This window comes from Venturia canescens, chromosome 1 (assembly GCF_019457755.1).
Source record: "Venturia canescens isolate UGA chromosome 1, ASM1945775v1, whole genome shotgun sequence".
Classification (NCBI taxonomy): domain Eukaryota; kingdom Metazoa; phylum Arthropoda; class Insecta; order Hymenoptera; family Ichneumonidae; genus Venturia; species Venturia canescens.
In genome coordinates, this window is record NC_057421.1 from 32832633 (window position 1) to 32849457 (window position 16825).

General features: G+C 34.4%; 1 protein-coding gene across 3 annotated transcripts; it reads right to left on the reverse strand.

The window, feature by feature from the left end:
• Nucleotides 1–23: 23 nt before the first annotated feature.
• Nucleotides 24–15154, reverse strand: LOC122413884 (constitutive coactivator of PPAR-gamma-like protein 1 homolog). Of its 3 annotated transcripts, none has more exons than XM_043424563.1 (16): nt 15000–15154; nt 13029–13488; nt 11828–12000; nt 11596–11709; nt 11365–11511; nt 10571–10937; nt 10211–10471; nt 9603–9983; nt 8905–9043; nt 8288–8413; nt 8098–8215; nt 7362–7662; nt 6566–6813; nt 6328–6453; nt 6137–6240; nt 24–5613 (listed from the first exon to the last, which is right to left on the reverse strand). In XM_043424563.1, the coding sequence occupies exons 2-16, from the start codon at nt 13240–13242 to the stop codon at nt 5490–5492; spliced, it is 2943 nt and encodes a 980-aa protein (XP_043280498.1). In that variant the 5' UTR covers nt 13243–13488; nt 15000–15154; the 3' UTR covers nt 24–5489. The 3 variants fall into 3 exon arrangements, with proteins under 3 accessions (XP_043280498.1, XP_043280484.1, XP_043280488.1); XM_043424549.1 differs by having other exon boundaries at nt 6566–6816; XM_043424553.1 differs by lacking the exon at nt 15000–15154 and adding an exon at nt 14655–14873 and having other exon boundaries at nt 6566–6816.
• Between the last annotated feature and the right edge of the window lie 1671 nt (nt 15155–16825).

Genomic DNA, 16825 nt, shown 5'->3' on the forward strand with positions numbered 1-16825 from the left:
AAAAATTAAAAATATCACAAGAATCAGTTTTTGTCGAATATTTTTAATAACCATCACGTTTACATCGTCGTTATTTGATATTGAATATGATTAATTATTTTCTACGTTCCAAACATGTGGATTTTTCCGTTAAAGGGGTCTGGATTGAAATTTTTATTCTGTTTGTTTTAACTTTTCAATAAGTGTCAATGATTCGCCATATGTATGGGTGTGTGTATAACCAGCACTGATTCTTATTTTTCTCGTATGCTTCAGGACAATCGCGTCGAAAGTTCGTCCATTCGAAGATTTAATTTGCGCCATAGATAATAAGCTTGTTTCATGTCTTGTTTTTCCATTGATTCGATTGGATTTTTAGTACGTATCTTTCAAATATTCCAGGCATATGTTGAAAAAAAGCTGCGAAAAGCACAGAATCAGCTCCGCTTGACACTATAGACACAAATATACGCAGAATAGCTTATTACGGATTACACAGGTAAATTTACAGGATTTCGATAAATCGATGAATGTGAGTTTCGAAGGAGATCGCTCCATTTCTCTTCTTCTATTTTTTTATTACATCTTTTCGATTGGGGCTTCGATTGCGAATAATTTGTATATTGACAGCGCATCACATTATATGTTTTTTTTGTTTCATCTAAATTTTGTTAAATTACGTTCATAATTTTACGAAATGTATATAAACACAAATGAAAAAAATCAACCGGTTAAGCAAGCTTACAATGAACAAAAGAAAGTTTTTTTTAGATATACGCGCGCGTTATCGATCGACACTCGCTTTTTTTCTTTAGCTATGAGAAATTAATAGCGGAATATATTTTTTATGTGATATTCAATAAGAACATTATAAATATGGGGCCCACATGTGCTTTTTTCAACTACATCAATAGTGTTTGTGTGTGTGATTTTTTTCTTATTTTCGTTAAATGTTACATTTTCCTTTTTTTCCAGCACATTACTACATTAGTATATTTCGTGATTCTATAAGTAAAAAAAAAAGAAAATTTCTCGTTTGGTACACTTTATATTTTGTTTTTTAAATTGTAAAGCGAGAACTAAAATAAAAAAAAAAAGCAAAATTATAGAGAATCTGAGGATCTCAATCCTCGATATTGTTTATTCGGTTAAAATATATTCAAATGAGTTGAGCTGTTGCTCATTTACGTGACAAAACGTTCTCTACGAGCTTGCGAATATAATTCAATCGTATATCTCATTGATATAAAAAAAGTGAAATCATACTATCAGCTCGTTCATCGATTAAACGAAGATAATAATAATTTTATAATGGTTTTTGGTTTTCTACACTTTCAGTGATTATATATTTTCAGAGAAAACGATGCAAACAAAGAATAGAGTGGAAATTCGAGTGTTTTTTTATTTGAGAGAATGACTACGTTTACACGGTGCTCTTATTCCAGTTTAGTTATATGAATATAGATATACAAAGTACATATCTATTGATATATATATAAATATGCCCGTCGGTATATACTACAAAATCGGAATAAAAGCGCCGTGTAAACGTAGTCAATTGTCGGTATGCCAGCCGATTAGAAAAAAAACCAAAAACGATGCTTCCGGTATTCTTCACAAAATAGATACTACAGCAATATAATCATACGAGACAAAAATTATATTAATTATCTCGGTGAAAACAAAAAAAATATAAATCAATTTTGCAAACTAATTGCTCCATCGGACAAAGGCTATAAGTGGAGCTTTTCGACATGTAAATACATTTATATATCGCTCGTCTGTGTGCGTTTGAAAAAAAATCCAGTTCCTTATTGGTTCCACTTACGAAATTCAATGGATAAGAATCAGGGTTTGGTTTTTTTTTCGATTTTTTTTTTCACAGACAGTCAGAAGTACAAGATACAATAGTTTATAATGATTTAATTTTTATTCCTCTTGTAATCGTGTTGCTTTTTTTTTCTCATTATAAAATAACAAGTCGTAGACAAATTCAGTGGGCCCCTGTACTACCGCGGGTACAACGAAAAAAATCAGGCACCCTTAACGCGCCTGTGTTTTTTCTTTTCATTACGTCATGAGTTCATTTCTTTGTTTCAACTTTTCTGTCATCTTTTTTTTATGTCAATAACTCCATCCTTATCGATCGAGTTACATATACATGTATAATATATTTTGCTGTCTTTACATTTTCGGTTTACGTAATGTGGATTAATGTGAACTCTCTCGGTCTTCGTTTAGTTTTCCTCCATTTATTTTGAATTAATCTTCCTTTTTGTTCTCGTACTTTAATGAAGTATCGAATACTTGAATGAAGTGATTCGTGTTTTAAGTTTTTTCATATCGCAAGCTTCACGTTGATCAGCGCAGCGGCAACTGATAGTACATCATGATTTATCCTTTATTTATTTTTCTCAGTAGCTTGAAATCATCGTAATGTTTCATATTCTTTTTTATTATTTTTCCGTTCGAGAAGTATACGTGATGTCAAGACGAACGATTTCTGTGGGAAGGAAATCGTTTTTTTGTTCATCTCTCATTTTATTTTATTTTCGTTTTGTATATATTAGCCATTTCTAAAGCGTAAAAGTGTGGCTTTGACTCGCAAATTCGATAGATTCTGTTTTGAGGTTTTGCTTTTTTGTTTTGTACAAACTCTGATTCACCGATTTCTTTTTGGTCCTTATGGATATCTCGAAACGATTATTCTTTTTGTCTCTTCCTTTCGGTCTTTCTTTCTCACGAATGTACATTCGTTCGGGATTTTTTTTAATAGAACAAAAAAGAAACGCACGTCGCGCGATGTAGTGCATATTTAGCGTACTGTTTTAAAATTATCTGTCACTTCACATCCACCTACACATACATGTAACATGTAGAAATGTGACATTTGTTTCGTTTCAATGCGGAGTTTTTATAATGCTACACATTGTCAACAAATTTTTCGAACGTTTGTCCCTTCATTATAAGCAGGCAAGTTTAAAAACTGTACCCAAATCGCTGTCAATGTTTTAGAAAGAGTGGATTTTGATCCAGACCTTGTTTCTAGTTGGGTTTTTCATTTTATCTTGAATTCTCTCATAATATTCGCGTAACGCTCGAGAAAGAATTTAATTTTTGTTAATCCTTCAAAGCGGGCTCAATAGTATCTTCATTTTGTTTATCTTCTCTTGCTGCATTTACGGAAAAAATGAAGAAGTAAAGGAAAACGCAATATCGCTCGATATCACCAAACCGATGTTGAATCCTTGTTTTCGCATCCCTCCGTGATTCACTATAAATTTTTCTTCATTGTCTCAATGCATATTTTACGCAATAACAAATCTACAAAAATATAACACTTTAAATTCTTCATCTCTCCAATTATATTATCTCGTGTAACGGCGGTTATCATTCTCTCATATCTTTCGTTCGCGCTCTTACTCTTGTTCGTGTCGGAAAACGCTCGCTTGTTTTCGATATTTATTTAATTACAATTAATCGCGCTCATTAACCTCTATCCGCTGTAAACGTGTCAAACACATTTTTACTCTATTCTCCCTTTTATTACGGTCTCGATAATCACATGAGAAAATATGCGCTCATTGTTTTTCTTTTGATTCAAAGATGTAGCTGAATCAAATGGCTAATTGTGAAAATTTCCAATTCGATCATAATCGATTCGCAAATATTACAATTGGTTTTATTCCCTTTCATATCTTGAATTTCACATGTGGCGATTCAATCGTCCAAATATCAGATTCAATTTCGCTCACGGGTATTATTATCGTATAAGGCTCAATCTTTCGAACTTGCTAAATCTTCAATGCACGTTCGATGCTTTCACCACAAATCTCTATGGGACCGTACATAAATATAAATCTATGTGTATATATTAATATTTTTTTTAACAGTAATATTACATAATATTTACCGATATTATATAATATTAATGAATATTATATATTTACACATAGCTATATTTATAATAATATTCATTTATCTGCTGCACACGCGAATTATACTTATGATACACATACACACACTTCCAACGAACAAACATAAAATTCACATTCTCTCATATTCCTACTCACATGCATACGAATACGCTCTGTCTCTTTCTTTCTTCCATCCATTATAATAACAGTCGTACATACATAATATGAATATCATAAATAATAGTTTATCGAAAACTTCATTTTCTTTCTCCACCTTGCGCACTCTTTCTTCTTTCCTCTCGCCCATTCGCCTTATTTTCTTCTCATCTTTTCACGCAAGCATCACCGCATAAGCAACAGTTTCACTAAACGTACAATCCTCAATCGCTCAATCAACAACTTATGAATAATTCGCTAGTGGGAAAACACATCCTATTCCTAAATAATACACCGTCGTATCTCCAAACGAGCGCAATAATTATTTGTCAGATACGTGTTCAACTCTGTTTGGAAATTCAACGATCGTTATGTATAAATATATATTTTACCTATATGAAAAGCATCAGTCTCTATACGCTATGCGATGTCCGGATTTCACACGCCACAGATAAATATCTATCTATAGAATAACAGGAGAAGATGAAAAAAAATTGGTAAAAACATTTCGATATATATAAAAAAAAAAACGAAAAAAAGGCGTTTCGAATGATGATTTTTTCGTTTATTTTATCTTGTTTTTGTAACGAAGATGCTCAGCAAATACGTAAGTGCGGGCATGTGAAATCAGGACGATACAAAGCGAAGCATTTTCATATAATACCGGAAAATATACATTTTTCATCATTGTAAAAAAAATAAACACGCTCCTTAACAATTAAATACTTATAGCAGTTGACGACTTGTTCACGGTTAGTAAAATTAGCGTTTTTCCTTCATCATTTTGTTTCGCTCTCGTAACACTAATCAGTCTAGTCCATTGTTATTATTTCCTTTTTTACCGGTGTCACACGAGCAAAGTAATTTACAATGCTTTTTTAGCATTAAAACGATCACTTCTTTTGTCTTCTCTTTTCGCCCCCGCCCCCTCCTCCTCCTCTCACTTTCCTTCTGTCTTCGAAGTTTTCTGCTTTTCTTTCATTTCATCTCTTCCAACTCGTGGAGCATGGTACACATTTGGCAGTGAGGACATAGTACAGTTTCGAACTCGCGAAAAAATCGGGATGCTCGGCATTTCAATTTTTTTTTCTCTTTAACATTGCTTCTCAATAAATCACATCAAGAGGCGCTGTTAGTCATTGGTTTTTGTTTTGTAGAGTTTGATACGGTAGTTCGTTTTTTTTGGCCCCACCAGAATTTCACATGCACATCGAGTCGCGAAGCAACTTAAGTCTTCTCGATTTTATGGAATCCTTGAGGAAATTTTAATTTTTCTCGTTTTTTTTCCAGATGCTTCACGATTCAATGAGTATGTAACGAAATTGGCTGCAGTCTTGAGTCATATCCGGGTATTTGTAGTGTCATTTCTTTGTTTTTTTTAGTCCAAATTTCGGTGTGTGCATGTGTGTATATTTTTTCGTAATAATTTGTAGTCACTTACGATGTGACGAGGGGCGCATCGCCCTGACCCTTTTCCACCGTTTTAACATTTTCAACTGCGTCATCGAATTGACCACTAACCGATATGATCTCTTTCGCGTTGATACTTGTTACTGGTTCACTGGAAAATAATGACATTCAAATTTGTTAAATTCATACTCAATTAACTATTAGTAATTTGTCCTAAGATCCGTTCTTTTCCGACTACACGCATAAACGATAGCTAATAATTTTATAGAATTTTTTGTTTTCTCACAAATCTTCAAACTTTTTCTAGGCAAACTCAATAAAGAAGAAATATTTTTAAAAAATTCTTTCGTCCGCACAGAATAGAAAAAAAAAATACCCTGTTATTTGTAGAACAATATTATTCAATTTCGATAAAGCTGTGCGTTTACAGAATTTTTGAAATGATCATTTTCTGAATAAAATTCTTTGTAAGTATTCCAACTCAATGTTATCTCCGGCTGAGAAACCTTTGTGACCCAACTTCAAGAAGCTGCTTTTCACACCATCATAAGATAAATGAAATTAAACCATACCATATTTCCAGTCGAATGAATATATTTGTATATAATTCGACACTGTTAAGATTTTTACTTGTTGAAAATGAGTGGAGTTTTTTGAGCCCGTTTAATACTTACGGCGATTCGTCGCCGCTTTCTTCGGCGGCGTTGTCCTGACTTTTGTCTTCCTTCTTTTCGTTTTCTTTGTTTTTCTTAACGGTAGTTTTCTTCTTGGCAGTAGCCTGGATAAAAAATAAAAACAAATGAATTTGGAAGCAGGTTACTATTGCAAATGTTTTTACGGAATTAATTTCGGGATCGGCATTTACCTTCATTTGTGTTTTTTTCCCTCGTCCAGCAGTAGGAGTGCGATTGTTTACTCGGGCTGGAAAAGCTCGAGCACCCGAAGGAATAAAGCGGGGGAAGCTCCATTTTAATCCACCAATAGATGTTATCTAAAGAAATTATCATTAAGTTGAGACAATTTGAACAGAAAACACGACATAAATCAGCAATTATTATTGATGAAAATTGATTTTTCAATTTAAACTTAATGTAACATTTCACCTGTGGTGGCAGTCGACCACGAGAATGACCTTGCACCGGTTGCGGCAAACGACCTGGTTGTCCGTAATTAGCGCCCCACTGACCAACAACCACTCCAGCAATTTCGAGTTGGCCACCACGCGAAGGCATCGGTCTTCGGATTAAGCCACGCTGAGGTATATTTGCATTTCCACGACCACGTACGAGACTATCGTTCACGTTGCAACCAGCTGGTAATACGGTTTGTGGTACCGCTGCCATACGTATACCTGCTGAGCGTATGAATAACCATAGGTGAAAAAGAATATGGTAAAATTGAAGATAACTAAATCAGTAAACTGAAAATTAAGAGTTCGATGGTTAATTCCTTGAAAGTTTTTCAGAATTTTAATGGTTTTATAATTCATCATTACGAGAATTCTTATTCTAATCGTGAGAAAAATTACGTTAATAAACCTAGTTATTTCTTTGTTTTTAAAGTTATTTCTCGTAGCTGGCCCTAACCAGCTGAAACTTGCGAAAAATGTAGCCACATGTATCAGCCGGGGTTTTTCATGGTTTCTCATGGTACTATTACAAATTCGATACAGCAGCAGCAGTGAAGTGAGTGAAGTTGAAACGATAGAATGGGCTCGTAAAAACTCGGAAAAGAAACGACACGGAAACGATAAAAATGAGACGACGTCGATTGAATAAAGAACGCGGCTGAACACTGAATAAGCGTGTAATTAGAAAAAAAAATACGGTATGAATGTTTTCAATACACGTGTATGTGTGTATGGGTAACACTTGAGTTATCCTAGACTGAAAATTTTACCTGGTGGTACAGGCAAAGGTGGACGAGCGAAAACAACGTTGACTCCTTCGAGAATAGCTTTTCGCATTCTCTCAACTTTCACTACACTCTCAATGTGTCCACCACAGAGTTCAAGAAGATTTTTCGCTATTGTTGCACGAGCGAGGGTATGGTGGAATAATTTTCCATCGAAATAGAGCCAAGGACAGCACATGAGCCAAGGTATGGGTGCTCCACACGCATCGTTCGCTAGCAAAGCTGTTTCTACACCAGCCATGAAAAGCGTTGCCAGTTGTACACCACGAGGTGTCACTAAAGAAAGCTGGATAAATAAAAATTGAAACGAATGAGTTTGATTGAGATGAATCGTAATTTGAATAATTTGAAAAGCGCGAAAATTCATGAACATTGTAAATAATAAAAACAAAATTTGGTCCAATCTGTTCCAGAACCGTGGAAAAATGATAGTATTTACAGAAAAATTAGCGTCATTTCTAGATTACCCTAGTTTTTTTAGACGTTAATAAAAATTTGGTCCAATTGATTCATGCTGCACTTTATTCTAAAATATCTCGAAAAGAGAAGTGCAAAGAACGTGTAAACAGATTCCAGTTTATTTGTAAATATTTCATGACCTCGAAGAATTTCCCAAATTTTTGAAAACTGAAAAATGTCTTGTAATAATCGATTGAAACACTGGACAAAAAGTTCTCTCTCGATGCAATACGATCAGAAGAACTCGGTTTTAAGTGCTTACCTGTAGATCCTGCAGATACTGAGTGTTCATCAAATCGGCCGAGAATGCCTGTGCGATAAAAGCGTCGAGTTCCTGACGACGTAGAATCTTTATTTTGTCCGAGAAAGTCATAATATATCTAAAAGAGATGAATAATATGAATTGAAATAGCAATGTAAAATAAAATAAATTTTATGAACTCATTTTGTACCTCAGAACACAGGCCATAACGAGTAAGTGTTGGGGAACGTATGATATATTGAGCATGAGTGGAGTATCAGATCGCATGCACGTGAGGAAGCCTCGTAGACGACGTCGTTTGTCATCGATCACAGTGCTGAAAATAAATTGGATGAAAACCGATATATGATCGATTGATTAATTGGTGCTTGAATCGAACGAGCCTGAATTTCGCATTTCGGATATTACAAACGTGCTTATCATCCTCAGTCTTGAAAATTCTTACCTTTAAGATTTTGCCTCATATTTCAGGCAACGAATAGGAAATCGCTATAATACTTTGTTTGAACTTTGATACGCTTTTTTTGGGTTACAAATTTACATAAGTTCTTTAATCAGTAAAAAATTGAAGAAAAATGTTTCACTCGAAATGTACAACACCGAAAACATAAAGAGCATCGGACATACCTATGATGCCCCCGAGAGCTGTAACGATCGCACAGTTCATTCATTTTTTATTGTTCCTCCGCCCACAATATTGGTTATTTGCAAATTTTATTCTCGCATGTTACTTATATCGAATTTTGACGCGCATACAATTAAATGGAATATCAGGAATAAAAGTACTGAAAAACATAAAATACCCACCCAAACCAGAGACGTTGAATTGTCGGCACGCCCCAACCGATCTGTTCGGCTTTAACCAATGCCGGAGTTTGGTATGGATTTGCTTTGGACCATATCCATTCTTTAATTATGACGTCAGGGACCTCCACTTTTTCGCTCTCTGTAAGAAAATCATTGATATTAAACTTCAATCACGCTCGTATCAAAAATTATAACCTTTTTATCCCCAAATTTTTGGGAGTTAAATTTTTTTTTAACTATCGTATAGGGATCTTAATTGAGAAACCAAAAAAAAAGACGTCTATTGCTTTGAAAATATTTCATTTTGAAACTTTTAAAGTATTTTACCCTGAAATATTAGTTTTTTTTTCACTTAGAATATTCTGAAACGCACCTCGTGGACTTTTTGGGTCGACCAAAAAAGAAGTCACTCAATTCCCACAATTATCTTTCAGGAAACCATTTTTTTTTACAATATCATGCGTTGGACGAACACTATTCAATGACGATACGAAAAAATTAAGTTTTCTAAAAAATATGAAAAACTTTACCGTTAAAGGAGTTAGAGAATTTGATTTCCGATAAAAATTTCTTTGGATCATAAGTCGAATGACTAGATGAATATTTCTCAGTTTATTTCTTAAAAAATTATTGTCCCTACAATTTACGTTTGTTTCATTAACAAAAATACGAGAAAAATAAAAACTGGTTTGACTTACCACCTTTTTCCTTGCTCTTCGTAGCAAGGTAAATTCTATGATGAAGATTGAACAGTATAGCGTAAACCATTTGTCTGACGGGACGATAAATAAGATGAATGGATGGAAATTCACGATGGTTCTCGTCTTCGAGCAAAACCGGTAGTTTTATCTCCCCCGCAGTTAATATTTGATATATATGAGGGGACATTAATCCTTTTTGATGACGTTCCGAAGCCGTTCGCATTACTTCGGCTACAGTGCTAGGTATGCTCGTTATTTTTTCTGCAGGTTTTACAGATTCCGGACTGATATGAGCGGGCGAAGCAACGGTCGAGCTGCTACTCGAGCTCGACGAACTTATCAATAAATTGTGAACCCCGTTCACTGCGTGGCCATTTGCTAATAAAAAAACAAAAAGAAACAAGAATAAAAATCAAAAACAATATAGGTTACTCCTTGAAGTTTGTATTTACTTTTCGATACTGACATTGAAAAAAGAAAATTAATGCTCACTTTCAGACAAAATTACGGAATATTAAATCAAATATGATAATTAATGCTGGTAATTTTAAAGTGTGCACAAGTTCAAGGAACACGAAGATAAATAAAGAATATTGAACGCTCACTGTGTTCTTCTTCAGATTTTGAATTATCGGCATCACCATGTCCTGAGAGACCGGGAGGTTCAATTACAATTTGCGGGGCTACTTTGGCATTGGCAGTCGCTTGTTTGTAGGCATTGAGACTCTCTTGTTCGCTTTCCAGAGTTTCGGAAGCGAATCTCGAAGTTTCCATTGTTGCATCTTGTTCTGGAATTGTAGCGGATGTTTCTGGAGGATCGGTCGCTGGTACAGGTGCAGTTTGTTTAGAATCAGATTTGTTGATTTCTGTGTATTTAACGAGAGTTAATAACAAAGGGTTAGTAAATAATTATGAATAGTAAGAAGATGGCAAGATTGAATTGCAATTTGTCCAACAATACGAACGTTTAGCTGGTTTTAAAGGCTTGTAATGCAAAAATCCTTCCTTCGTCCCATTGATGTAATACTGGACGGATTGTCGAAGTTTGAAGTATTTCGGATTAGTCAGATTACCGAATATTTGTTGTCCCACAATGTCTAATTCGTTAGACGGCAAATCTTTGACGAAATTTCCAATGGCCCGAATGTATTGTTCAACGTTTGTTTTATTAGGACCGACATTGATGTTCAATTTTTTATAAAAATCTATTAAATCGTGCTCCGTTAATATGTAATTGCCAAGAAGTGCGGCAAAAATACATAATCGATCGGCTGGTATCCCAATGGCTTTTATCAATTCAGAGACCATGTATTCCTTGGTGTCGAGTGAACCCTATCAATGGTTTGAAAATATCATGAAACAAAAGAAAACAATCTGAATTTATTATCTAAATGTTTCACCATATTATTGAAACTTTAAAATACTAAACAATTATGTGAAGTTATTTTTCAATTTCTGACGGGTAGGCGATGTAAAACATTTTCGAATTAAGTACGCCTTTTTCAGGAAAAAAATAAAACAATAAAAAGACTACTACATCGCTCATAGAATGGTGGACTGGATATCGCAAAGTAGTTAAATATCAAAAGTATGTTAAAGAAATCCTTTGAAAAATATATTTCGAAGTTGTGTTCATTGCACGGGAGAAACTTCAGAAATCAATGATTGTTTCGTGTTGTTGAAAGTTCGAAATATAACAGGTGATGAAAAATAAGAAATTTTCGAAAAATCTCGAGAGCGCAACAATGGTTTCTAATACCTTGTAAGTGAGTTTCAGCTGCTCTGATGAGAAATATCGGGGTGGATCGAAGACTGCATATTCGGCGTCATCGGCAATCAATCCATTGAAATTATTCTCACGACAATATGCAATAACTTCCTGATGATGATCGTCCATGCTGCATAACTATATCCAATAATTATTTTCATCATTATTCAAAGTACAAATATAATAGCTAAAACAAATGAGATGGGAATACGTAACACTCACAACAGCAACTTTCAGGTGTCTGAAAGCCATTCTCAAGCTCGTACGCAAGCACACAGGAGGTGTCCACCAAATCTTTGGTGGCGGAGTTCCTTTCGTAGTAATATGTTTCAAAACCTGAAATTATATCCATCACATCTTTAAATTTGTCAAATCTTGAACTACAACAGATCCGATCAACACAAAAACGACTGACATTTTGTTAAAATAAAAAACTCAACGGGCTGCGACTTACGTTGTTAACTTTTATCCGCATTTTCAACTGATTTTGTATCCAATCCGCGCGTCGCACTGCTTCGTGACAACCGTTGAAAAAAACAGCTAATTCAACCCCAGAAAGTTCAGTCGCTTGTATGAGAACAGCTAAGAATTGAACCATTCGATTCCACTGGCCACCACAAGCCCAATCTAGATAAATTAATAAATTATATAAATTCAATTCAATAAAATTAAATTAAAAAAAAAGAAATAAATCCATTTGTTTCGGAAATAAAAACAGTTTGATAAAAAAAATAGAAATTCAAATTTATTCCATTTACCGAAGAGTCACACATCATACCGTCAATCATGTATGTACCAATATTATTCTAAAAATGAAAAGTATTTTTTCTTGTATGTTCAATTATGAAATAACAGGCCAAATCTCGTAGATCCAATATATTCTAAGCCAAATTTAAACATGAAAAATTATCAATTGGTGTATTGAAAATTTATAATTTTCTGCAATAAATTGATATATAGTTTATCCAGTAAACAAACTACTTTATTTTACATTATATACATTTTTGATGTTTTAATATACATTATTTTAAGTTTCCAATCCTCAAAAACCGCTGGGTCAGTTTAACTCCCATATGCCCTTATTAAAAAATAATTCAATTGAAAGAGAACAGTAAACGCTCTAAACGCTTTTGGAACCAAGTTTACAAAAATTTTGATTTTTTAGATCTGGACTCTTGAAAACCTCAAGACTTATTACACGGAAGTTTGCAACATTGGAGTCCAACGAAATGATTTTAAAAAACCCTCCAATAATTTTAGTAATTCTCCAATTTCGTTCCCTGTCGAATTTGCAATTCGTAGTTTTTCAAGCTGATCGATACTTCGTGAAATAAAAAAATTGGTCAATGTCAAATGAGTTTTTCCTTCATTTCGTTGGACTCCAACGTTGTAAACTTCAGCGTCGTCAAGACTTTTAGATTGGTTTTAAACGTTACTCCAATTTCTTTTTTTTTTAACATATTAAGAGGATAGAATTGATAATGAGAAAAATGAAATTATTCGAATAGTCCAAATGGATTTAGCAAGGAGTTTTTTTACACAAATAGTGGAATTGAATGTATGTCTACTATTCAAATGATTAAGCAGTTAGTAGTTTTTCAACTCAAATAGTTTCTGAAAATCTCTCAAAAAAAAATAATGAAATGGAATTTTACCTGAAAAATATCCGCCATACAATCTGTCTAAGCAACATTCTCCATCAAGGACGAGTCGAAGAATGGCTGAGTTTTGTTGTTGCTGTTGTCCTTTGCCTATACGGCTGCGTTGTTTCATTATCACATGGCGAGCAATTTTGAAGAGATCTACCGGAACGGCACCGCCTTGAACGCAATTGCTGTCGAGAAAGGCTTGCAAATCTTGGATACCCATTTTTTCTCTTCTGCGTTCAACTTGTATTGGTGGAAGTTTTTCAAATTTTCAAGTACTTAATATTTGTTTCAGCTTCAATGCAGGTTTTGTCATCTAATTTGCCAATTCTGATCGTTGCGTTTTTTTTACTCCTTTAACGTTTTTACTTTTCATTTATTTTTCGAAGATGCAACGAGAATTTATGGTTTTTATTTATGATGACCTTAGGAGATAAAGGAATCCAGCTCCAATTTATGCAGCCAAAATCTGAGAGAAAAACAATGTGTAATCATTCAAAACACGTTCTTTCCATAATACTTTTTTTCTTTTGAACGTGCGACTATTATTTTAATCATATCTTTAATTTAATCTGGTACAGACGACGCTGAAGTTTCCAACGTTGGAGTCCAACGAAATGAACGAAAAAAACGTTTGTAATTCACCAATTTTTTATTTCACGAATCGTTGGTGCAGCTTGAAAAACTACGAATCGCAAATTTGGCAGGGAACAAAATAGAAAAATTACTGGAATTATTGGAGTTTTTTTCGATCATTTCGTTGGACTCAAACGTCGGAAACTTCAGCGTCACCTGGTACAGAAGAATCTAAAAAATGTCTCATATTTGTAAACTATATCAATTGTTTACATATAATCAATAGTTTTTTGCTTGAGCTTCAGGATGTTTGATTCTTCCCACGATTAATTATTTGATTCTTCCCCTTGATTAACACGATTTTCTATTATGAATAAAGATTCACGGAAATAAGAAAAACAAAAGTAGTACATTCCATACATACAATTGTCTTGATCTGGATGATAACCAATAAAAGTATGTATATGCACATGTATATATATGTGCATAATTCGTAATATAGTTTTGTCACCATAGATATAGTTATAGATATATTTGGAGCATCAGGTCGTACACATAAGCTGTTAACACAATCAATGCAAAATCGTAATTAAGATGGTACACAAAACGGATCGCATACATACACTTGTATACGTATATATATTTGTGTATGGATGATTAATTTTTTTCGAAGTGACAGAATCGCCGGCAAAATAAATGGAAGGTTGCTTGTGTACTCGATGGATCAGGGTAGAAAAAAAACAAATTTTTCATACCAAAAACATAATTTTGAAGGAAGAAAAATTATTCTTCTGGGCGCCATTGATTCTTTTTCTCTTTATGTTTACGTGTGTGAGGAATTATTTTACAACACATACATAGGCACAAACACGTACGTAGACGTATGTGTTCAGTTTCGCTTGGCAATAAGTTCACGAAATTTAACCCCAGGGCATCAAGTTTTGCTCACGACCGATTATTTATAAGAATCGTGAACGAGAAGAATCACTCCCTAATTCACAGTGATCAATTGACAATGATCCCGCGAGAAAGTAAAAGATTCAAAAGAAGTACTCGTACCGAATATTTGATCGGTGAAACGATGAGTGAACGACGTTTTTAACGAGCGAATTCAACAAAGATTCATCGTGCCGGCATGGCGAAATCCCACAGAAGAACACCCGTGTCTCGTTTCATATGGACGTGTAGTATAATGCGCGCGCGGACGTATGTGTGTGTGTGCGTGTGTATGTCTCTCTCTTTCTCTCTGGGTACGCGAATGTAAGTCGTGCGCATATGAGTCTCTTGAAAAAAAGGATTTTTTATACGCGCGGTATCGCGACTAATTTAATTTCCCAAACGATGCCGCGCGAGTTATTTAACCCATTACTTTCGATTTATTAGTTTTTCCGCTATAATACTCACGTTAATTTATTGAGAGTCATCGTGTGGCCGTTCCGAAGAAAAAACACACAAATAAGCCGCGCACTACACGGACTTTGATTACGAATGACGTCGGGTCGGTCGGGTATCGGAGTATCGGGTCTCGGGTCTATCGGGTCCAGAAGAGTAGAGTCAGTAGAGAAAGAGGAGCACACAGGAGGTTTGGGAGGGGAAGGCGGCGCGTGAACGGAAATGCGATCGCCCACAAACTTCAAGATTAGAAAATTACTATACTCCGTTTTGTATTGCGATATTACGATTGGCTTTTTACAAAGGAATTCACCAATTACGGGCAGTAAAGTGTCAAAGAATTTGACCGCGCCCTCTAAATCGATATTTCCGCACTACTATTCGGTGGGAAATTTTCAATTGTAATAGACCCAAATTCTCAATAAAAAAATCGAAGCAATATCCCCAAATTCATTTTTTTCTTCGGCGAGAAAAAATATCGCGTTGTTGTTCTCTCTTTCTATTCACTTTTTCATTTGACTGGAATACGAAATATCGCTTCTGTAAAGAGTCTCTGGAAGCCTAAACATAAAATGTACTTGCGTCGCTGCCGCGACTCTAGATCAATAAATGATTGATGCTCTAGATTTTTTATAAGCAATGCATTGTTTAAGGCTGATACTTTGTCGCTCACTTTTTCATCAGATCAAATCATGTTCGTTCATTCCATAAAAAATTAAGGTGGTTCCTCCACGAGACAGTTAAATTAGAAAATTATTTAAATTTGGCATAAGTATTGTTTAACATGTGAACAACACCTTTATAAAATTTTAACAAGATTCACCATCCCGAACCCGAGATATATGTAATTGAAGTTGACTCAATTAACACGTAACATATATGGACCATGCATAGGCAAACGGCACATTATTAATTCTACCGTTAGTACTAAAATTAGGAAGTTTATAAAAAACGAGGAGAAGCTAGAGCAGGATATCACAGATATTGTGAAAAAAAATCAAGGTGATTGACCATCTAGTTTGACAGATATAGTCCCGAGAAGTACGAAGGTTTAGGCTGCATACGATATATTTTGCAAGCGAACAAGCGAATGTCGTCTGTATAGGCAACCTTTTCTGTGTTGTTGTTGAAGCGTAGTCCGGATAGTTTCGTCTAAAAATTTACTCGCGATGTCAGATCAAAAATACTTTTAGAATAAATTTTACGAAAGCAAATGATATTTGTACTATATCTGCTGTCACCGAGTACGTATATAGGGTCGTTACAAAGTTATTGATTACGATCCGAACGAATTATCAACCCTTTTAAGGAGGGTGGCTACGTTCGTCAAATTGATAAGAATTTGATCAAATTTGGTGATAATGTTATTCAACATCAAGTGCGAAGACACAATTTTTTTTTAATTTTCTTCTGCTTAGTTATCGAGTAATTACGCATTAAAGCAGATTTCTTATGCCCGGAATGTATACCTATATATATGGAAACGCTATGCTTATACACGTGAACTTTAGTGATCAATTACTCGATAACTGTACAGAAGAAAAATCTTAAAAAATTTGTATTTTCAAATTTAACTCTAAAGAATATGTTCACCAAATTTTATTAAATTCTTATCATTTTGAAATTTTTAATGTATTTTACATGGTTTAGCATGGCAACATTGTATCGTCCCTAGCCACCCTCCTTAATATGCAGACGGTACATAACTTTTGGTTGGGGCTGTCGTAGGGGATCGACCTTAAGGTTTCAGTAGTTTTAACGAGATATTGAGAAAAATTTGACTTTTTAAAATAAAAATTAGTAAATTTTGTGCCAAAAACTACATTAATCTTTTGTTT